We start from the raw sequence: 24,008 nt of genomic DNA on the forward strand, positions 1-24,008 counted from the left end.
TCTGGGGAAGTACCAGAAAATATGCTTTGTCAGTTGCTTAAAGATGTATTTCACTGTATATCAGACTAAATTACCTATTGCAATAGCAGAGAATTACTGGAAGAAAGAATGACTACTGACTAGAGAGGCACAGTTCAGACTGGGCTTTGTTGTTATTTTTCAACAACATCATAGAATTTTTTTTTTTGAAGAAAGATGTGTGCATGAGGGTATGCTCAATACAATACAGTGTCATATGCTGCAAACAGTATATGTGCTTCTAGTTAAGTGATAGACTTACCACACTCTTTCCCCTTAAAATAGTGTATTTTAGCATGTGTAATCTTCACCTTGTTAATTCTGTTCTTGGAAATTGTTACTCAGATACCTCCACATTATTCACAGGTGCTTTCTGCCTTGAAGCAGTCTTGGATCTGGACTTTCTCCACGTGACTGTTTCTCCTGTGCAGACAGGGATTTGAGCTAAAGGAGAAGGGAGCTTTTTTGCTATCTGTAGAGAGGGAGCAATCTGTGGGACCCAAAACCAACAGAGTACCTGGCTCAGGGCAACTTTTTCCGTGAAAGCATTCTGGTCTATTCCTGGATCAAAGCATAGAGCAGTTCAGTGTTATCTTAAATTCCCTTTGTGTAATGTGCACAAAGATTTCTCATCTTGTACAGTGTTTAGAGTATGCCACAGTGAATTACATATATATCTTGAATTGCGTAGGTATCTATACCTCATAAATAAAGGAGAGATGAAGCATATTAGCTTTCCTAGCTAATTCTTCTTTTGGAGGGGACTTCTGGAGTCCTCCATTCTCCTTTAGTCACTTACTACTCTCTTATCCCTCCTCAGAAACAAGATAGAAGAAAAGAACAATCTAATTTTATTTACTTTCTTTTCATTCAGGAGATAGTCCTGACTTTAAGCAGGAGTGTTGAAATACCTTGACAGGTATTTCACTTTGGTGAAGGTCACTTTGGCAAGAGAGGGACCACTGGTCTATTTAACAATTTTTACTTATTTGGGATAAAAATCTCTCATTTACTGAGTAACTTGGTGTGTACACACACTTCTGAATGTATTTTTTTTTTATGTTTATGTACCCAAGCAGACTTAATTATTTCATTTTTGGCCTTCTTTCTTTAAGAAAGACACCTGGTAATTTACCCTTGTGGGCAAGAATGTATTTGATGTGATTATGATTGGATGTTAACAGAAGATTGTAAATTATAGCTTAGAAGGGAAGCCTGGGCTTCCAGTAACTTCAGATGCTTCCCTTCAGAATATGTCCCTCAATATTTCCAATTATTCTTTGAGATCAGAAAGATTTGTACATGCAGGAATATATTCAGGATATTGTCCCATTCACCCTTTTCTTGGCACTGGTAGTGTAAAGTAGTAGGGAAAGCCACTGGGCTTCTCCTTTGCTGGCATCTTAGAACGAGGAGAAATCATGGAGTAGGAGGAGTCAGTGGAGATTGGGGAAGAAAAGGTGCTTCTTAGTCCCAGTCTGATGAATTGCTCCAGATTGGAAATGTAAAGGATCCCCAGGTGGCGTGAGTGAATATTTTTTTTGCTTGAGATGATTGCTGAGTTAAACTTCCTGCTGTGGAGTTCCTCCACATCAGAGGTCAGAACACTGAATGCTGGCTTAACTAGTTTGCCCTATGAATCACACTTTCATTTGTTGTTTTACAAAGCGAAATAGCTGCAAAAGAAGAGACCTACTCACCATAACAATAATTGCTTGACCCTTAAAATACTCATCAGATAGATAGATAGTAAGAGGCTGAAGTTCCAGTTTTCATTTGGGTACTACACGAGTGTTCAGGCTACTTGGCTCTTTTGGTATGGGGATGAATTCTTTTTGTTCCTGTTTTGAGTCAGATTTTGACCAGAAAGTCTATTATAGATTTAGAAGTTTGTCAGAAGAACATACATGTTCCATGAAAAGTTTCAAATTCAATGGATCAGTGTCTTACAAAGATTTCTATATGTCTGCTCTTTCCCCGTTTTACCCATTACTGTTCTTTTTTAGCTTTTCTCCTCTCTAACATTCTATTTGAAGGAAGAGAAAGGGACTGAATGTCTTTGCCTCTATTGGTCACTTTCTGCAGATGGTATTACAGTCAAGATAAAAATTATTCTAACATCTCATACACAGCAAGATTGCATTAGCACCATGTACATGTATATGTGCATATTGTATATGTGCCTATTGTATAGGTATATATTGTATATCAATGCAAATTTTTTTTTATTTACTCCTCACAGGTAAGCTGCTCTTTTGGTAGCCCAGTTTTACAATTGTCAACAGTTATAGTATAGGGATGTGTGACACAGCTGCATCTTCCAAATCGTTTGGCCTTGTAGTAGTTTCTGCAATGAATGTCTTTTCTACAGATTTATATTGCCCCGCATTGCCAGATGATGAGAAGGGTTCTTTCTGGCTTTCAGAGTTTCTATATGTTTTAATAATACTTTTTTTTAAACTAAATCATTCATTTAATCTGACTTCATGTGCAATGTTATGTAACTTGCTGTCATTAGTGACATATTTTTGATAAATCACTCTGTAAATACTGACCCTTTATAATAACATTTCACTTCAGGGTATGTTCCAAGTATTTTTTGGTGGGTTACCATTTTAGCAACCCCATTTGCATTGGCCTGCCTAGCCCAGACTTTCCTACTCAGCAGTTGCAAGGAAGCTGCTGCATATGAATTTGCAGGAAAATAGTTACTTTTGTGGATAATATTTCATGATAGGTAAAACGAAGTAGGTGTCATAGAAGATGCACGCAGCACAAAATATATTAGTGAGTTTAGGAATGAATTACTAAAACTCACAAGCATAGTCTAGGAAGAAAATACTTTTCAAAACTTTTTGTTGCTTTAAAGGTTTTTGTATTTTCTGGAGACATATAGCCTGTTTTCTGGGATTTGGGTTTTTTTGTTTGTTTCTTTAATGTGTTCTCAAAGCAACAAGTACAGATCGGTTATTCCCATTTGGGATATTTTGGAAATTATTTATGAATGTTTCATCACATAGGTCAGTTGCTCTCAGGAATGCACATATTCAGTGAAAAAAAAAAAGTACCTATCTACCTTTTAAAGATTCTTTCCCAAATATTTCCTACTTGTTGAAGAAAGGAAGCTAGCTTATATAGACCTTTACTGATGTCTTGTGCAGCTGTACACTTTTTTAAAGTGGATAAACCAACCCAAGTAAGACAAACCTATAGGTTAGGTCTCTCAAGGCCTTTAACAAGTTGCTCTCTTAATTTTTGTCTTGTGAAAACTGAAAAATACCAGGAAATAACCATCAGTAATGTTAATTGCCATGATGAGAACACTGCGAGGTATGGCCTCTCTTGTAGCTGGTGTTTTACCATTTGCGGCTTAAAAGATTAGTTACATTCAGAAAACAGTGCGGTGTTAGTAAAGAGATATCTGCACCAGCCATGACATGTTTGTGACAGATTTAGGTAATGATGAAGCGTGTTCCACACACACCTCTAGTGATATTCTGGTCGGCTTAGAGATCATCTTAATGAGAACACGTTGCAGTTGCAGGGGGTGCTGACAAAAGGCATGTCAGGTTCTGCGCAAAACAATGCAGAGTTCCCGTTGCAAACCGCCAAATGGTGATGAATCCATAGGATTCAATGTGTTGCTGGAGAGAGGGGAATATTCTTAAATGTTATTGTTTCCATTCACTTCTACCAATTCCTTCTGCTCTCTTCAAGTTTGATTTCTATCTTTGGGGTAAGACACAGCAAATCTGTTTCTATCCGTGCTGTTGTCTCAGTCAGTCACTAGGATAATAATCAAGCCTGTAATTCAGCTTAAAGGATCTGTAGGTCTGTGTACTGATAATACGGTGCTGCAAAATCTTTTTCCGTGGTGGCAGGCTAAGCTCTCTATGACTGACAGCTCCAGCTTCTAGTACATGTTTTTATTTTAGCTGTAAATACCTGATGATAGATTTCAGTGTTCTTTCGGTCTTGTAAAACAGTATTTCCTTCCTCTGGCTCATGGAAAATAATTTAAAATTGTTTCCTGAGTAACTCATTGCTCTTCTCAAGGAATATATAATGCCACCATTCAGTTAAAATACAGTTGTAAGTGTCTAAAATACTGTAGAGGGTGTTCACAAAAGCTAATTTCCTAAGGCTGTCTGCAGTTAATACAGAGATGGGGGAGAATGAGATCAGGAGCTTAATTTAGTTAAATACATGACTATTTTTCTTGCCATCCCCTCTCACTTCCGCCTCTCTTTTTTCCCTTTCCCTTTATTCGTCAGTAACTGTACAGGTAACCCATGTTGTTGGTATGGGAGGAGGCATGAACATAAGCTTCAATATAGCATCATAATTTTTTTTGTTTCATTTATTTTAGTTAGTGTCAGTGCTTTGCTCGCCATCTGAAATTGGGTAACTTATTTTATAATACTCGTTTTTCCTTGTCTCTACCCTGTCACCGTTTGCTCTTTAATAGTTATTTTATAGTGAGAGATATTGGGTGTGGTTTTCATAAATGCATAGTAGAGTTAAAATACAGGGACTGACTTGTAGAACAGCTTGTGCTGCTAAATCACGTAGGTGCACACATTCAATTATTCTTTGAAGAATGCACTTTTAAGGCTACATCTGTTCACTTCAGTCACTTACAATGTGATGTACCACATTTCTGTGCATTTTGTCATAAAGTACAAAAGTAACATTTTGCACCTGATGTCGATTTTACGAAGTCAGTGTACCTTTGGCTGTTAACGTGGTGGATTCCGATTGAGATTCTTGCTCAGCCTCCATGAGCAGTGTTTGAGAGTGCAGTAAACTGGAGGTGGTGAATTATGTGACAATATTCTCGTATTGTCTCTCATTATTTCCTTTAGAAATCAGTCTAACCTGTGTTTAGGTAAAAAACATTGAAAAGATGTCTGAAATGGAAGTCTTGCTGAAAAATATGACTATTTGCTGACGTAGCTTTACCACAAGAGTATGCCACGTGGCACAAATCTGGCTGTTTTTTTGATACTGTGTTTATAAATCATAGAATAAGCAATCTGTCTAGACTGGTAACATGTGACTGGTAACATTTTCCTGCTAATACCAGGGAAATAGGGGTCGTTTATGAAAATACAACAGTTTGTGGTTTTGTTCCTTTTAAAAGCAGTTGTTAAGCCTGGAGATTTGGAACACATTGTTACTTCAGTAATACACGGGAAGTTACAGTACAAAAATCCCTTGCTGACCTGCTTAAATTAATCTCTCCAGCATTAGTTATTTCCTTATTTTCAGTCAGAAAATAACGGAGTTAAAATGTGTACAGCATATTTAAGTGGCAAGGTTGGTGCTCATAAAAATTCAGTGCATTTTAAACTAAAGTCAAATGGTTTTAACACAAAGGAAAGGTGTTTCTGCTTTGGGATGCTACTGCGCATATTTGCTGTATGTATGTATGTGTGATTGACTGCTGAGAAAACTGCTGTGAAATAAGATCCTAGCCCTAGATTTAACTCTCTGGAGTATTTGCTGATGTTTGAAGCTAAGCTTTCAGATCTTTAGAATTCTAAATCTTTATTTTGTTTTAGGAAGACTATTTACTTTCCTCAGCCGTTTGCTAACCTGCTTTTCCCTGCAGAAATCCTTTGAAATGGTTTATAAACACACATGCTGAGCGTCATTTTTTTTTTTCTCGTAATCTTACAAGCCCAACTGCTTGCATTTGTCCCCTGGTAACATTCTAAAGTAATAATTTTAATCTGAGCTGTAACCGATGCTGTATTTTGCTTGAAACATCAAAATACTGAGAAAGGATTAAGATTTTTTTTGGATATGTTTTTTTCAGTTTGCTTTTTTATTATAACTAGGTCCTATGCTTCAGTCAAACAAAAACTTCAGGTTCAAATGAGGAATTTAGATCTGCATTACCATTACATGTCTTTTCCAATCAATGCACTTCTTGATGGCGTGCCAGAACAACTTGGCTTTTAATTGTATTGTGAATCATAATCTCATGGTCTGTAGCTGTAAGCAGAGCTTGAAAATTTCTTATCCTAGTGGACAGTGAGTAGGAAGCTTTCAAAGAATGTGCCTTTGGTTTCTCCAGAATGGAAGCTTCCATAAATATATAACGCACTCCCAGTTAAGTGTTTGTCAGTTCATAGGCTAATTGTGAACACAGCTTATTTACAGAAAGATAAAAAAAAAGTATCATTTACCAATAACTTATGCAATCAACCTTTCTAGTGATTACTGTAAGGACAAATTGTGCACTGAAATGTCCTGTGGTGTAGAAGACATATGTATTACTTACAAAATAGTTATACAGACTGAAGGTAAGGTGGTAAAATTTAGAATTGCCTTGTATTGGCCAAGGTTATATTGGCATGTATCAAAAGCATTGCTGGTTTCAGATCACAGAAACTGTATTATTACTGCTGGAGCAGAGACTGTCTTTCTGCTTGCTTTTTGCATGGTGCCTAGCATAGTGAGGTCTAAAACCTTAGCTGATTTGGTAATATAAATAATTATTGCTCCATAAGCAATAATTTTGTGTGAGAGCTGAATACAAAGGTCTTGACTTTTTTAGTATATTTTTCTATCTTACAAATGAGCTAAATTTAAATGAAATGGCAGAGTTCTTTTGAAAACCATTTTAAAAAGAAATAACCTGCTATTTTGCTGTTGATTTAAAGAATGTTTATGTGACTATATTTTTAAAAGCTCAGTTTTAAAGTTTCCATGGAGACCTAAGCTGCACAAGATGGCTGTATCCTAAAACACAAATGTTTCTGAGAAAATAACATTTTCATGCACTTTGAGGTGTTTAAGACTCTAATTATACTATTCTTAGTTTCTGCCCTTTCTGCCATCTGATGAAAAAGTTGCATAGCTGCGGATGTCATATATATGTTAAAATAAGCACAGTAAAGTCTATGTGCTTGTAGGTTGAGCCAGCCCTGGATAGTTGGCATGTCTAAGACAAAGCATTCCCCAGACGTAGCTCTTAAGAAACACATTCTTAAATGTAACAGCATCCTGGGCTGTATCAACAAGAACATGGCCAGTATATCAAGGGATTATATATATCAATATCAATTATATATATATCAAGGATTACCCACTTCTGTTCAGCCTCTGTTAGACTGCACCTAGAATCCTGCCTCTAGCCTTAGGTCCCTCAGGACGCAAACAGGCATCAGTGACCTGGAGTGAGGTCAGCAGAGGCTGCCAAGCTGGTAGGTGGCTGGAGCACTTGCCTGGTGAGGGAGCTGGGCTCCTGCTGCCTGCAGAAGGAGGGCTTCACCTGTGCCCTGCCAGTTCATACACAGAAGATTAGTAATATCTGTGAGGAGCCAGGCTCTCTCTTGGATATAAAGAAAAACTTGAGGATGATCAGGAGTTGGAATAGGCTGTCCGCTGAGGCTATGAGTCACTGGAGATTTTCAAGAACCAGTTGGATAAAGCCGTGAGCAACCTGATCTGACCTTGTAGCTGACCCTTCTTTGAGCAGGAGGTTGGACTAGAGACCTCCTGAGATCCCTTTCTACCTGAATGATTCTGTGAATAATTGATCCAGATTTTGTGCCAGACAAATGTTGGTGCAATAACAATTTAATTAATCTCTGTTGAATTGGATCTCATCCAGCGTATTCCTCGCAATTTTCCAGCTGCATTTTTAAAGCTATGGATGGTATAGAACAGTGGTAAACCATGTTTAGCCTTGGGGATAAGCAGAAGGGATGGAAAAAAATGAATAAAATCTAGTTGCAATAAATGGATTTTTTTCTGATTTGAGTATTACAGGGCATCCAGACTCAACAGTCTGGCTAGTTGGGGCTAGGAACAAGAGGGTAAAGAGTAACGTGATAATGCTTCTGCCCATCTTACCATTTCTGCTTCACTACTTCGTCTTCTACACCTCTTTCACTGCAGAAATATAATTCTTACTTTTCCTGTGAGGATGTATCTTGGAGGAAATTATTCAAAACATGGAAAATTTAGTTCTTCACAAACTTACCATGGATGATGTACCAAGTTCACTCAGAGATTGCCCATGCTAGACCTACTATCAAATAGGAATGTTTGATGAAGTAATTTCTTTTTCAACAGGGTCTTGTGCCCTCTCCTACTCTAAAATAGGAATTCCCTGCATCTCTCTGCTAGCAGGATTAGTATTTGTATTGCCTGCAGCATTTAACAGTCTACAGAATTGCATAATAGGATTCTGAAAATATTTGCCTACTGGAAGTTACAGGACTTTCACCAGACTAGTAAAATCTGTGTCATCTTGAGATATATTTTGATTGAGTTATGTAGGAAAAATATCCCCTAGGATCATTTTCCTATCTTTGAAAAAGAATATTCATTGAATGTTGAATGTGGTAGTGTTGATACTTGTTTAGTGAGAATCGGTACCAACATGCTGCACATCTAATTGCAATTTTAGGACAAACAGATTTTATTGTTTACAATTCTGTATGTAATAGGATATAAAATATCATTCTTCCAAATTACAATCAGTCTTTTATTTTTTATTGAGTTTGTAGTAATTTTGTTAGGTGCATAAGCAAGTCACCTCCCTTCCACTATTCTCTCCTCTTTGCATTGGTAACGGTAAAGCTTTTAGAAAGAAGAGTTATTTCATTCTTTTACATCTTGAGGAAGATTACATCTGGCAATAAGATCAAACTGAGATCTAATTTGCTGCAGTGTTGTTCAACGTCTGTCCTATTTGTTTTCTTACAGTGAAAGATTTTTTTTAAGACTGAATAGGAATGGTTTGCCAAAATGTCCAGAAAAGCCTGAAAGACACTGTTCTCTCTTTGTGGTGAGTTCTTACCATTCTCAGTCTTATTTGTGCTGTGTTTACAATTAAAGATGGATTAAATTATTGTTTTGTTATTTGATTCAGTGCTACTCTAAGCTCTTAACGTTGCTATGAGCATCAAGTGTAAAGGTTGGTGAAAGTGTATTATTTAAGTATGAAATATTATTTAAGTATGAAATATGAAATTTTTCTGGCAATATGTGGGCTTCATTTCTAAACTTCCAGGGGTGCATATGTAGCAGTCTTTTTTTCCTGCAGGGAAGGTCTAGTCCCTTTTCCTTCTTGTACATTTTACACCCAGAAGATTACTTGTCTAGCACTCTGGGAATATTAGGAATTGCATTAGTGCATCATTGCTGTTCAAGGCACACAGTGAGTCTTTTGTATCTTTCCACTGTCCTGATAGCATATTCTAGCATATTTTAGGACATTAGTTTTGAGTACTTTTGCATTACCCCCAATTTAAAATGTTAAAGGGATAATTTGTTAATGCTATGTAAATGAACAGTGAATTTGTTTGTCACTTTCACTGGCAGAGAAAGCAACATGGAAATATCTTTTTAAATATCACATTTTAATCAGGGGTCAGAAATAATGAAGGTCTGATTTTGTGCAGGATTTGGGTAGCAGTGAACTCAGGAAGGACATCTACATCACTGTGCACATTATCCGAATAGGTAGGTATTATGGTCTGTGAGTAGAAATCCTACTTTTGATAGACATAAGGCAATAAACAGCAACAACAACACAAAAATCCTGCTTGAGGTCAGCTTTGGGATCTATTAAATTAGCTAGACTATTGAGTCAATTTGGAAAAGCAAACACTTATATCCTGTTGCAAAAATTGCCTGAGATTTCTCGGTGTTGTTTTCGCTGCTTTTTAAAGTGTACTATTAAAGGAGTTTTGGATGCTGGATATTTTGTTACTATCAAAAAAATGAAATGAGAGTATAATATATGAACTGTCTTAGCACGGTGGAGTTCTAATAGGGAGTTCACTGATAAACCAAAGAGTGTAATTTCAAGCATACTGTGTTCATAGAAAAGCTTACCTAGAAATTTAATGACTCTAATTAGTATATAAAATCTGATGGAGTATGTGTAGATTTGAAATTGTTCAGATGAATTTTGTCTTCTCTCTGACCTCTTTAAAAGGAGGGAAGGAGAGGAAGTTGAGGAAATCTCATAAGCATTTTAACCTATGATGATGTAAACAAATACGATGTTCTCCAAATGAAGCTGAAGAGATTAAGAGCGTGTATTTTTGTTACATACTTATTTTAAGAAGTTGTCTGGGTGGTACTGATCTGAAACAACAGACTTCAGGTCTACTTCTGACCTCTTAGATATGTTCAGTTTTCTCTGTAAAGAACCTCTGCAGTTGCAGCAGCAGTACTGAATATATATTTTGTTCCTATTTTTGAAAAAGTGGTTTGAAATATAGTAACTCTAATATAGGCTGAGTTCAGAAACTACTTGTTACAAAGTAAGCAGTATTTTAAAACTTTAAATAATTTTTCCTTGCATTTTCATACTGTTTTAGTGTTTTAGCAGGATACCAGATACTGTGCTTTGTTTTTATTGGTAAGGATTGGGAAGCAGTGTGGTAACCTCTGATGTAATGCAGATAAATTTGATGAGAGTAAATGTGTTACAGAAGAATAAGGTGTAGAATTTTTCGTACTGAACGCTTTTCAAATATATTCTCAGTCAAGATTATAAATGAATTATTGAAATATTAAAAAGTTAAAATAAAATTTATATGCTGAATAGTGTGAAAACAAACAATTACTCTTCTAGCTGCTGTGATGCATGGGACTATTTAGAGGAGGCGTGTCCTGCAGCAACTGCAGCTGGAGGTTTTTCTTGTCAGAAATGAAGACTTGGTGGGAAAGATGCATAGCTGCCAGAACATAATTGAAAAAAATGGTTAGAAAGAGGGCAGTTTCGTATGCCAGAAATGCAGTGAGAAGATTGAGCAGTTGTATTTAGATCAAATAGAAAAGGCTAGGAAAAATATTTTGTTTCCAACTCCGTTTTCTTCGGCTGCCTTCTTTCTTTTTTTTATCATAATTTATTTTTCTGCCCTTTGTCATCTTTCCTCCCCATCTTTCATCTCTACTTGTGATTCCTGCAGCTAGTCATTATCCCCTTGCTAGCCAGTTGCCCATTTGGAGGCACCACTTGATTACTAAATTGTAATGGCTCAATCATAACACCTCTCACATAAATCACAGGGAGTAAGACTGTTAGCAACGACCACATTAAATAACGCTTATCGGATACCAGATGTTGAATAATGCATCATGTCTGAACTCTAAATTTAATGTGGTGGTGCCATGAGTAGTGGATTTAGAATCACTGGGTTTTGGAAAGAATTGCTTGGTGAGTGGAGGTCATGAAAGGATGGGCAGGTTCTCTGGCCTTAGACCTTGCAAGGTCACCACATGTTTAGCGGCCCTCCTTTATCTTTTTTTATTCTAACATAGTATGAAGAATGATGGAGAAGGTTTGTAGACAGTACGCTCGGTGTTGTTTGCTCATACCCGTCTCCGTTGTGAGTTGGATTGCTCTCTGCCTCCCTTCTGTGGTTTTAGAGGGAAGCAGTTCTGTGACTTGTACATATCAAATGTATATTTTGTTTGGCAGGTCGAATGGGAGCTGGAGAAAAGAAAAATGCTTGCAACGTACAATACAGGCGGCCCTTTGGCTGTGCTGTCCTCAGTATTGCAGATTTACTGGCAGGAGATTCAAAGGATGATCTCATCTTAAAAGTATACATGTAAGGAATGGTTTCCCCTTTAATTTTTAAAATATCTTAGAATCGGTTTACATCAGAAGCAGTGTTTTTAAATGTGGTGTGTGTAAATAGCTGTAGCACCTTTCTATTCCAAAAAAGTGTCTTAGAGGTAGTAACTTTTTTTCTTTTTGTCACAGTTTGGAAATTTCAGCTAGTTCTACAGATTTGTTTATAAAGTGGGCTAATATTAAAAAAAAAAAAGGATTGCATCATTTTAGATCTTCTTGTGTGTTTCAGCATTTATCACATCCTTGTAAGAGCTCCTGGAACATTCTTTTTATGGTAACATGAAGTGCTTTTAAGACTTGTTTAAATGCCTTGTGCTGCCTAAGCAGCTAGTGAAGTGCTTTATAACTCCAGAAAAACACAAGCAGAACAACTTTTTATGAAATGAAGCGATTATATAACTGGCATAGCAAAAGTGTAAAGGCAGTGCAGGAGAAGAAAGAAATCAAAAATAGATTTTTAAATGAATGATTGGTTAAATAGTAGATCTTGGCTGATACTGGTCTGGAAGAAAGTTCAATTTTCTAGCTGTAGCAACACAGAATATGTAACTTCCAGATGATCTTAGGACACTATAGTAAGAAATGTTTTATGGAATGGTGTATTCTAAAGCCTGAACGTGGGACCCAATTTGACATACACATTGGGAAGTTCTGTCCCACCGTGGTTTAGCACTCAGATCTTGAAGGCATGAAGGTTTCTCAGGCAGCCTTTCTCCTTTCTGTATACCCCAGTGTGCTGAATTAGAGCTGTTGGAATCAATGCTACAGAAAAGCAATTTAATGTGAGAGTGGGCATGTAGGCTGCCTCCTATTTAGACGCCCAGCATGCTAAAATCAAATAAGTGTTCTTTATTGGATAACCAATTTTTAGATTTATTTGTCTGACTATTCTGTTTTTTAAAACTTGCGTGTTTATTTTTAAGGCAACAAAAGATGTAGAAGGGGAAACATGGATCAAAGACAAATGTGATGCTAAGACTAGCTCCAATCTAAATCATGAAAAGTGTTCATTAGAGTGTGGTCAAGTAACAACACTTTTCCTTAAGAAAAAACAGCTTATTATTAAATGGATACTGAAACGTAATTTGTTCTCTAATCACTACCTTCTGAAGATCACATCCTATTTTAAATACCTTCAAAGTGCAGAGTACAGGGTTTTATTCTGTCTGTTAAGATCAGCTCTGTAAGAGTCTTAAGTCCTCTTCTTGAGTGCCAGAAGACGGATCTCTGTAGGTTTTAGAGCTGAAGGAGAGATCTATACATACAATGAACTTGGTCACAGCTGAGTTCCTGAGCGTATCTGTTCATATTCTTCTCCCACTCTTTCCACATGAAACAGATATTTCCATCATGCATTTCTCAGCTGGTAAGAGCACTCTTATTAATAGTCCCTTCCATCAGGACAGGCGGTTTCATGGGGCTTTGTTAGCTCCAATTGAGTTATTAGTTTGAATAGAAGAGGATTTGTTTAGAGAGATGTGTTAAAGCAGGTCTGAAAATTTGTGTTCATATTTCACATTTAAGAATCCTATCATTTTTGTAGGTGCAACACAGAAAGTGACTGGTATCAGATCCATGAAAATATCATAAAAAAGCTAAATGCACGTTACAACTTGACAGGCTCTAATGCAGGTGAGTATGTTGCAACATTTTTTTTTTAGTTTTTAGGGCTTTTTTTTCAGTTTGCAGATGAAGTGACTCTATGTTAGAATGACTAATGTCTAGGAAAGCAAGATTTGTTGGCATGCGAAAAAAAGTATTCTTATATTAGCTGAAAATGTGTGCTGTTGCTTTTCATGTCCCTGAATTCTCTTCAAAAAACCATTTGTCATACTAACTTTCACTTTATGCTGAGGAGCTGCAAATTGCTGTGGAGTTCTGTTCACAGGTAGGGCTGACTGAATTACCGTATGATTATTACTCATCGGCATTGCTTGATGATTTGCACTTCTGCTTTACATTGTGATCAGGAAAATAAAATATACCGTTGACGTTATATATTAAACTTCAGAAAAACAAACTGGGAACTGCCAGTTTGTTGTCTGGATTCCTAGTGATCATCTGAGTAAGATGCAGAATTGATGTCTAAGAAGTTGTCAGTAGTCTTCCATAGTCAGCTATATGTCACTGTAGCTGTCATCAAAATAAATATAAGTGGGAGACTTAAGAAATGGGAGACAACCAAGTTTGTGATTGTGAGATAATGATGGTGTTTGACCCACAGATGTTGGATTTGCATATTTTTTGCGATGCCAGCTTGTTAACTTTTTCTGAAAGCTGTTATCCAGGAAAGCAATCAAATCTAAAATGAAACCTAAAACAGAAGTATGAGTCCATGGTCCTTGTATTCAAATATTGTTTTGTCCAAGATAAATATAGGAGAATATTTAGGAGAATATTTATGAGTAAGTGTAATACTGTGCTTCTTAAACATGATGACCACAATCATAATGAAGAGCTTGGTCATTCTGATTGTCCATGCATTTAATGTTATATGATTGTTCAACACCTGTTTCTAAGCTTATGCTGCAGATCTTCAGTAATAAATTCAGAAATAAGTATTTTTAATTTTAACGTCCCTAACTTGAATGTGAGCAGCAATTTAAATTTCGTGGGTTCTGATAAAAAAGTAGGCTCAATGTTTGTTGATGTAGAAATTTGTAGCACTATTTATGATTATAAGTGGCTGAATAACATTGAATTTAATATTTTTTGCATATGCAAATTAATCTAGAGAAAAAGATGTCTCAATCTTTTAAACTTTAAAAAGTGATAAATATACATATATTAATTTTGTACTGTTAGAATTAGTATCTGTAATACGGCAGTTCACAAGCTGCTGCAAAAAAATGGCTTAGGAAAATTATTCTAAGTTAAATATAAATTCCATTATAGACTATTTCTTTTTGTTTCAAGATATTTTACAGTTGTGCTTTGTGCTGTCATGGCTTATGTTATCAGAAAAGACATTTTTGTGGACAATTCTGTGTCTTCATAGAGCTGATTTTTTTTCCTATGGTGGACACTGGGCTATTCTAAAAAAGGAATATATGAGAAATATTTATTTGGCCTAAGATACAGTATATTTGGAATCCCAGAAAAATTGCCTTTGAGTGATGGCATAGCTTTTGCCCGAACATCTGAAGCTATGGAGTATTTTAAAAATATATAGTTCAGGACTAGTTTAAGTACCTTCTCTGTAGGTCAGATGGAAGATAAGATATATCTGATATGCTTTTAATATGCAAGAACATGAATATGCATTTTTGTAATCAATAAAAAATTAATACGTTTCAGTTTCAAATAGGTATCTTCCTTCTGACATTAATGCAAATTAGTTCATTTTATAAAAGCTGGTTTGTTATTTAAAAATAAAGTTTTCTTTGTAAATTCTGCTGTGAAACATTCAGCTTGTGCTATTATATCGTCACCTGAAAAGTAAAAATTAGAAATATTTAATAATTTCTGAATGAGCACTTAACATAGAATGTGGCATGCCACGTGCTTCTAAGTGACTCTTGTAAGCAGTGGTGTGATTCAAGTCATAAGGCTAGTCATAAGGCACAGTAATACTGACAATCAATCAGATGCAGTAATTCCTAGATATATGCTGCATACAAATCTTTCTCTCTTGGAGAATATACATGTACACATGTATGTGTGCATACATATTGTTATTAAAGGTGGAAGCTAGATTTGGTCTTGTACTGGAAGTCAGTGACACTGTTTTGAAGGCAATGAACGCTGAGCAGTAAATCCTCCTTTTATATTACTAATCAGAAATACGTGCCCTTTTGCACTCTGGCAAGTATTCCTGTACATATGACACGTGAAGAATGAGCTATGTGGATATACTATGTTTTGTTTTTTTTCTAATATTTTTATTTTACTTAAAGTATTGATTTAAGCAAAGTTAGTTTCCCTTAAGCATTTGAATGATCACAATCAGAAAAATACAATGCTCTGGGAAGCAGAGTCAAGCTTTCTTTCCTATTTCGCAATAAAATGTTAGCTATATAATATGCCTCTTTTAGACTGTATTAGTAATGTAGGCCAAGCTGCTGGTGAAACCTAATTAAGAATGTCTTGCACCTTCCATTTTTAACCTTTTTCAGTACTTCATAGCATTACCAAACTTAAATTCAAGCAATGTTTTTCATGCTTTATCTTTATCTCAGTTCTCTTGAAATAAAAATAGTTTGAGGCTAGTGGCAATAAAAAGGACAAGATTTTAAAATTCAGGTAAGTCCACTTCCTTGAAGTGAAACCTGAAATTTGTCAGAGAAATAACCTTGGTGTCAGAGAGGTGCCTTCTTCTTTTCTTGCTTAAAATAAGGGAAAGAAAAAGCAGACACCTGTAATAACTGGCAGTATGCTTCCAGAAATGGTCCCTGCATATGATTCATATAGTTCAGTTGAGTGCTGCTGCACCAGACCCATGGATGTCTTTTTACAGATCAGTCTTTGAGACTTTTCTTAGCTCCAACATAGCATTGAATTTCATGGTAAGTTGAGCTGATCTACTAGATAAGGGTGTTTAGTACTAGTTTCTAACTTCTGTTGCCTACGGGAAAGAGCTTAAAATGTCCTCTAATCTCTTCCATTGAATCATATTAATGTTGCATGCTTCACAGCTCCTGAAAAATGGCCTAGGCCTACTTCAGGAAGTAGCAGATACAATTCATACATATATCCAGGTCTCCCTTACAGTAAATCCCATCAGTTCATCTTCAGCCTTTTTCGCTTGACTGTCAAATGTTTAACCTATCAAACACAGGTTCTTGGTTGTGCCATCTCTAGTTCCTGTACCATGCTCATTGCATTGCATTCATAATTTGCAGTTTCCTCAACTGACTAGCAGGTAAGTTTAAGTTATTGGCAAAGTGCATTCCTTTAAAGTAAATAAAAAAATCAAATAGATTTGTTAATGTTAACAGAGAATTTTGTTTATTTCAAATAGCAAGTGAGGTCCTGGATTTCAAGTTGCTAATGTTCCTCATATAGAGATTAGTATGTTTGCAAGAAGTGCAATTTATGGCTTTTTTATGGTTCACACTTTTACTTTACAAAACCTTTAAGTCTATACATGGCAGGATTTTAGTGCTGTAGATTTGAAAAAAATTTCTTCTAAATTTAGAAAGTGGCAGAATGGAGGCCAGAAATGGCTTTCATTGTTTGCATGCTGTATAGCACTACTGAGTTAGATACTGGAATAGCGTTGACTTTTAAGAGAGGTTGGAGAGATCTAACTGCACCTGTGTGCCTCTGAAGATTTCCCACACGTTTTCCAGTTAGCTACCTAATCATGTTGTGGCTATTTTTAAATCATGTTGTATGTTTTTAAAAATATTTTATTTCATTCAGTATGTGTGCTAGAGCAAAGGTTTGTGAGAGAAAGGGGAACATTTTCTTGTGTTTGTCGTTGCGTTGGTGCTCAGGTTCGTATGAAGAAAGCTGTTGGGGTATGATTATTATCCTGAGGCATACGCGCAGCCTTAATTCTGACATTGCCTAGCATTTGAATGCTCGGCTTCACTGATTTAATTCCTCAAATGCGGTTATTTAATGAATGTTATTTATATCATGGTGTTCATATGCATGGTCGTTCAGCTATGTTAAACAAGGACGCGGTTCATACTAGCAGTACCTGTCGCGGTAAGCAAGTTACACAGAAGATTAATTTCATTCAGTATTCTTGTCTAAGGGAATTTAAAATTTCAGATTGATTAATTTACTGAAAATGACTGTATTACGTACAAATAGAGTCTGACCTTCACGGTAGAAAGCAGAGGTACGAGCATCTTGCTTTTGAGGAACCAGAATAAGCAAATGAAAGCTTTCTGTAATAGCTCTTTTAATGATAACATTGAAATCTTAAATATGCTGTCTGCTGTGCTAAACTGTGTGACCATCTTATTGCATGTTGTGCTTATCAGTCAGTTGAATGTCAGCGAGCACCTCTCATTGTGGACAAACTATACTCGCGTTACGGTTTTGCTAGTAACTGCACTGTTTGGAAAATTAATGTGACACACTTAAGATTCAAAACTTCAGTCTTTTTGCTGCAAACTGAAAATGTAGTCATGTTAAAGGTCTGATTATGTGTTTTTTCATTTAAGTAGTTCCCTAGCTTCAAATAGACCTCCTTGAATAAAAAAGAGCTGAAGAATCAAGTCTTTGATATGTATAGTATATTATTAGTGTAAACGATTATTGTGAGTGTCAGTGAACTGCAGCGTTTTAGCCACTGTTGAATGTTAGGATGAAAATCCTTATCCCCTATGCTGCTCAAGGGTAGTTGTTTCCGTTCATGTATCAACCCCGAAAAGACTCATGTATATATCGTTTTATACTGATAATGTGTCTTGTGGTCCCTAAACATGGTAAAGCAGAGGTGGGGTTTGCTGTCTTAAAGACAGGAAATGAAATGTACTTAGGAGAAAGAGGAGGTTTGAAATGTACTGTGATGAAAAATTATCTCTGTAAAAGCATTAATGTCCTTTTGCACTGCAATATCTACTTACTCTGTGATATATCCCTTATCCTTTTCCATTCTCATGAGATAAGAGTTCAGTCTTAAATACCCAGCTGTCCTAGGAGACCTCTGAATAATTTGAATATTCTTAATTATGTGAATATTCAACATGAAAGACATGTGGGACATGAATTATTTTTCCAGATTATAGGGGGCTGAAAACTGAAGCTAGCATAATTCAAGATCAGTTACATTTTGCAAAAGTGCTGTCTGGGGGAGGGAGGCAATGAGAGAAATAGAGCTCAGAATTCCAGCAGTGCCTGCAAAGGCTGGAGGGAGGGAGAGGATGGAAATGGTAATGCCACTTTAGGTAGAGGAGTGAGCACAAAGATAAACCATGAAAGGTTATTTACATCACACACGTGAAATTTATTCCTCTGCAGTTGCTTAGCAGCCAGAAGAAACACTTGCAGGGCTTTAGCAATATGTTCAGATACTTCTGCTGACACCTCATGGAAAATATTGTAGCTACACAAGTTTATGTGGAGTATCGTTTGTATTTTTACTTTACTGTCTTTTTCTGTAATGTAATTGAATGTCTGGTTCTGAAGCCACGTTAGCGTTGTCTGCCATCTTATAATTGCCAAAAAAAGGAGACAGTCTTGCATCACAGGAGACTCTCTTTTCCTTCTCTTAAGGAGACATTGTTAGCATGAGCCAAACATAGGAAAATTTGTATTTTTGGTTCATCTCACACTTCCCCTTTTAAAATCAAGTTAAAAACAAGATTAAGAAATGAAGCACAGTCAACAAACATCAACAAAAATGCTTTGTGCTGTTGTTTGTCTTCTGGGCTTTTCCCCTCTTCCTTGAGATTCTCTCCCCTAAAGTCTGTAGTTCTTGTTCAGTCTAGTATTTTTTTCAGAGTTTTTAGTTTCCACAGATGGGTATCTCCCATTCTTAAGACAATTTTGTCAGCTAATTCATAAAGTTGTCTAGCAAAAATCTTCTTCCAGTTTCCTGGGGAAAACTGAAAAGGAACTCGAAACATACTTCCACTATCTTGCATCTAAATCTGTTTGTCACACTACAGTTTTTATATTTAGCACTCAAACCCTCACAGCCCCAAAAGTGTTTATTCTACTCTAACTTATAATACTTACTTTGTGTACAGACTCCTCTGCGAGCTTATTCTCTGCTTATGTCCAAAAGAGAGGATTGAATAAAGGCAAATGGCAGTTGCTCCTGAATTCAGCCCAGAAAGGGGCAGGGGCCGGATGTTTATTGATAAGCCTTTAGTCTTTGTAGTGGATGCAGGAATGGAGGAACAGAGTCTCGTGGATGAGTTAGTGTCATTTGCTGAAGTGGGAACCAGATTGTGTTTTCTGCTAGCAGTTCATGCATAACAAATACTAGAGTAGCAAATGAGTGTAAGAACTCTAGTAACATTTGAAAAATAATTTAGATTTAATCTTAGTTTTTAATTCTAATGTAAAAATTGCAAAAGGCAGTAGGTAATTTCAGAGAAATAAAATGCTTATTGCCTATGCCTATGGCATAATCATAAGCAACAGCATATTTCAGAGAGTGAAGCATTAGCTTGCCAAAGTCCTCGCTTTCACATCACAGTTTAGGTTGCTGCCAAATGTCAAAGTTTCTTCATAGGGTTGCAAGATGGGGCATACTTGCAGATCTTACTCTTCGGGTATGACTGTGAAACTATACTCTGTACCTTTCCTTGGAATTTCAGTGAACAACCAGTATTGCATGCAGGCTGCTTTTCTCTCCTGTTTATTAAGCAGGCACTGATGCACAAAGTGCCTTGTAAACTGTTATTGATCATGTAATAGCTGCTTCATTTGCCCACAGAATTACTCTGCCATCAGTGAACCTGTTGATTTTTAAAATGATTTGAAGCGCGCTCTAGGACAAGGAACAAGAGAGCAAAGCCAAATCTGGTTTTAATTAAATAGGGCTTTATATAAAAATAAATAATTAAAAATCAGAGAATGGAACCCCAATTTTACATGCTAATATAGGCTCATTATTTTATTTTTCTTCTGTTTTTTTTTAATAAGAATTTATGCCATGCAACTTCATATTTTTAACTAAGGCACCACATGGTTTATTTCTCAATTCTTTAATAAATTATATTTCAACTTTTGAAAGTTTAAATGCAGCACATTATGATGGAAAGAGTAGTAGTGTAGTGATTGGGACAATCCTCTGAGCTCTGAGGCAGAGAGGTCTATTCTTTGTCCATAGTCCCCCACTTATGACTGTAAGTAAGTTGCACTGTGATGACTCTAAATGCCATCAGCATCTTTAAAGTACCTCCTCAGGTACAAGACCTAAATCTAAGGTAGCTTTGATTTCTGCCATTGCTTGAAGTTTAGAACAGAGAAGTAGCCCAATGTGTTCAGGGTACTTGCTCTGTCAGGATATGCGAAGCCCAGATTTAGCTGGCCAAACACTAGGGTAAAAGGAATGCTGGAGTTGACTGTTGTGACTTCCCTGCTCATGCTATTTCAGGCAATATTTAAATATGCGCTGGGCTTACCATAGAAATTATGTACCTCAGTGTTTAAGACGTTCTTCAAAGAAAGAAAATATCTGAGTTCAGACTCTGATTTGGAAAAGAATTTTCAATGTCTCACATGTCCCAGATGAGCATGCTAATTACTTGGCTTCTCGGATTTCCCTGCAGCAACTATTCAGATTTGTATACAATCCAAAAATATTCTTTATACCATGGAGAAGGTGAAAGTGGCTTGAAAGTCTACTGAGTAGTGCATGGTAAGTGTGATCTATATACATGTCCTCTTAGCAAATCCTATAGAGGAGAGATTTAAATCTCGGTCTCCGGTGTTATATGTGAATAGTCTCCCTAATGAGCTTTTTTTAAAAAATAATAGTAATTAAAAATACACTACAACTTCCTCTTTTTTCCCCCTCCTTTGAAGAGAAAGAGTAGATAATTTATTTTTCCTTTAAGGGGATCTAAAGCATTTATTTGTATTCTACTTCTGTGAATTTTACTTTAGGTACCTAACACTCTTCATAAATTGAGTGTCATAAGTCCACAGAGGCATCCAGGTAACTTAACTTTTGTGTTTCAATGCCTTTGTTGTTTTCAGGAGGGAGATCAAAGATAAATATTTTAAGGATTGTAAAGCACTTAGGTGCTACAATGGCTATGGTCATAGAATTATATTGGAAAAATAAGTAGATTTGACATTCTTTTTCAATATATAGCTTAGTATTATGTCATTTGTCATCAGCAAACAATGTTTCAGCAAAATTTGAGAATTACCATTGCATCTGTGACTCTTTTGTAAACATATTAAATCTGTATATGCAAAGAATTAATTTTTATGAAGTTAGACAGGAAGAGCTCATATGTAAGTGCCAATATTAGATTTCCCTAATAACAAGTCTTTTAAAAGCTACATGTACCTGACGCAGTAATTCTGGAGAGATAAGACAAGGATACACATACTTCTCATTTATTAAGGCAAAGCAGGTCAAAATCCTTACCAATGCTATAGAGATTTAATTCCTGGTGTAAGAAATTATAAACCTATCTAGCTGCTTTGTAGCTATGGGCTCCTAAGTGGGTTCCACAAAAATAACAAATGTAGTGGGGGAGGTCTTCTCCTGTGACATTATCTTGGAATGCTCTGAATGAATTAGACAAGGATGATGTAACCTAATTGCTTGTTTACTGAACGCAGTGCGTTAGTCTGTGGTGGTAATGCCAAAAATATGTTGCGACTCCACTGGAAACACTGTTTGTTATACACTAACTGTAATTGATGGGAAGGCCTTAAATTTTAGACAAGGCTCATTCAAAACAGTGGGATTTCTCTTTACTGTTCTTGACTTGAGCATGATTTCTTTCAACGTTTTTATTTTCAACTCTGTGGCAATGTTAATTTTCAGTGGTTGCATATGGGTCAAAATACAGCTCATGCGGAAACTACATAACCCATACCCTCTTGTATACAGTTTAGGCCATTAAAAGGATAAAATCAGAAATTACTGTAATGTATCCAGTACTTGGCAGGAACATGAATCTATCTTAAATACAACAGAGGCAAGATCTGAACTTAGAGCCTGCTTTAAGACAAATCCAGGGTGTGGTTTGAGTTGTAAAGGAGGTAGTCTTAAGTCTGTCAGCCACAAACTTTGATTTTTATTTTCTTTAAGAGAGAAGGATCTTGAGGTAGGTTCTTCAGATGTATTGTTTACAGTGTGTAATAAGTTCAGTCTTGTTCTCATGATACCTGTGCAAAAATCTGTTTTTATTTTTGCAAGGGAAGTTAGAATGTGGAAAAAAATTGGATATTGTCATCAAAAAGTCTTTTCAGCGTAATAATAAATGTGACAACAAAAGAAGCTTACTCTTACTAGAGTAAGCATTAGGCAGAATTGGATTTGTGGCGTATGCTATTCTAGAAGGTTTATCTTTCTAGAGATATTGAAGACTCAAAATTGTTTTAGTTTAAAATTGGAAACTTAAGCTACTCCTTAAACTCCAAAACAAGGGTAAATTACTGAGGCATAAGCTCATCCCAAGTTATGCAGTATAACAGAATTATAACAAAAGGAGACTGCTTAATAATTGGGCAACTGCATGGTGCTCTGACCGGACCATGGATGCCATGAGGTCCCTATCTTTGCCAGATGTTTGCCAAGAATCCCATAATGAGGAAAGAAAGATTGTCATCGTAAGGAGAAGTTGTTCATGGGATCATACAATAAGATGGGTTGGAAGAGACCTCAGGAGGTCATGTGGTCCAGCCTCAGCTCAATGGATGACCAACTTCAAAATGGGATTTAACTTTGAAGTTCAATAAGGTTACTCATTCAAGGGCAAATTCCATGACATTGTTATCATCTTAATCCAACCAGACCAAAATAAGTTCCAAAAAGCAAAGAAGCAAACATCCTTAGTTTTGGGGAGCTATGGTTACCTCACATTATAGTGTTAGTTGATACTAAATTTCAGCCTAGTTCAGTGGTCATGTAATACTCTGCCAGAAAAGGTGCTAGGCAGACCAGCCCACTGCACCTGCCTCTCTGACAAGATGTAGGTTTGAGGTGCTCTGAGACAAGTATTGCAATAGAGATATTTGGATAGAAACAGTAATATGTGTTCCGCGACAGCATTTGTCCTCCCACACTTCTCTCTCTGCCTTCTCTGCCTTCAGCAGCCTCTTGACACTGTAGTAATATCCTTTCCCATGGTTACTGTCACACACTTAGAGATTTAAAAAAAAAAAAAAAAAAGATTCGGAAGGGAAGCTGGATGGAGTCATTATTTACCTTGCAGTGGTGGAGCTGCAGAGGCCCCATGAGGTGATGTAACTGAGGAGCATCATTTTTCCACACCTTGAATTGTGGAAAGCTGCAAAAGATCAAACATGGCAGAGAGGTGGCAAGTCAGTTCAAGAGTTTATAGAGCACAGTATTTTTAAGAACAGAGCAGTGGTAACTTACATGGAGTATTTTCTGGACACAATAACTAGTGTGGCTATGTCTGCATGGCGCTGTTGTATCAAGTAACCTTACCCGACTCGACTGTTGCATGGAGACCCTCTTTCTGTAAGTCAGTGTGAGGGACAGCATGTGGGAAACAAAACGTTCATCCGCTGCTGGGAGCAGCTCTAGCTGTTAGCCACATAAAGGAGTTGTAGGCTCACAGTGGAGAGATGAGTGGGAGCAATAGCTAGAGGAAAATGAGGAGGAATGAGAGCAGAGTGGTCATTGATGGTTTGGGGGCCTATCAATGTCAATAATGTTTTGTTCTGTTGTGTTACCCTGTAGGCCATACCATCTCATCCTTGTCCTGGACACCTTTCTTTATGTACTCAACAGAGAAGAAAGATAGTAGAACAA

At 36.5% G+C, this 24,008-nt stretch overlaps 1 protein-coding gene across 4 annotated transcripts in view; it reads left to right on the forward strand.

The window, feature by feature from the left end:
- Positions 1-24,008, forward strand: part of DOCK4 (dedicator of cytokinesis 4) — a 267,634-nt gene that overhangs the window by 121,345 nt on the left and 122,281 nt on the right. For all 4 annotated transcript variants that reach the window (XM_068933119.1, XM_068933107.1, XM_068933099.1 and 1 more), the window contains exons 9-12: positions 8,743-8,824; positions 9,441-9,501; positions 11,474-11,606; positions 13,176-13,264. In XM_068933119.1, coding sequence (XP_068789220.1) covers positions 8,743-8,824; positions 9,441-9,501; positions 11,474-11,606; positions 13,176-13,264 — 365 coding nt within the window. The remainder of the gene's footprint in view (positions 1-8,742; positions 8,825-9,440; positions 9,502-11,473; positions 11,607-13,175; positions 13,265-24,008) is intronic.

Source organism: Struthio camelus, chromosome 1, assembly GCF_040807025.1.
Source record: "Struthio camelus isolate bStrCam1 chromosome 1, bStrCam1.hap1, whole genome shotgun sequence".
NCBI classification, from domain to species: domain Eukaryota; kingdom Metazoa; phylum Chordata; class Aves; order Struthioniformes; family Struthionidae; genus Struthio; species Struthio camelus.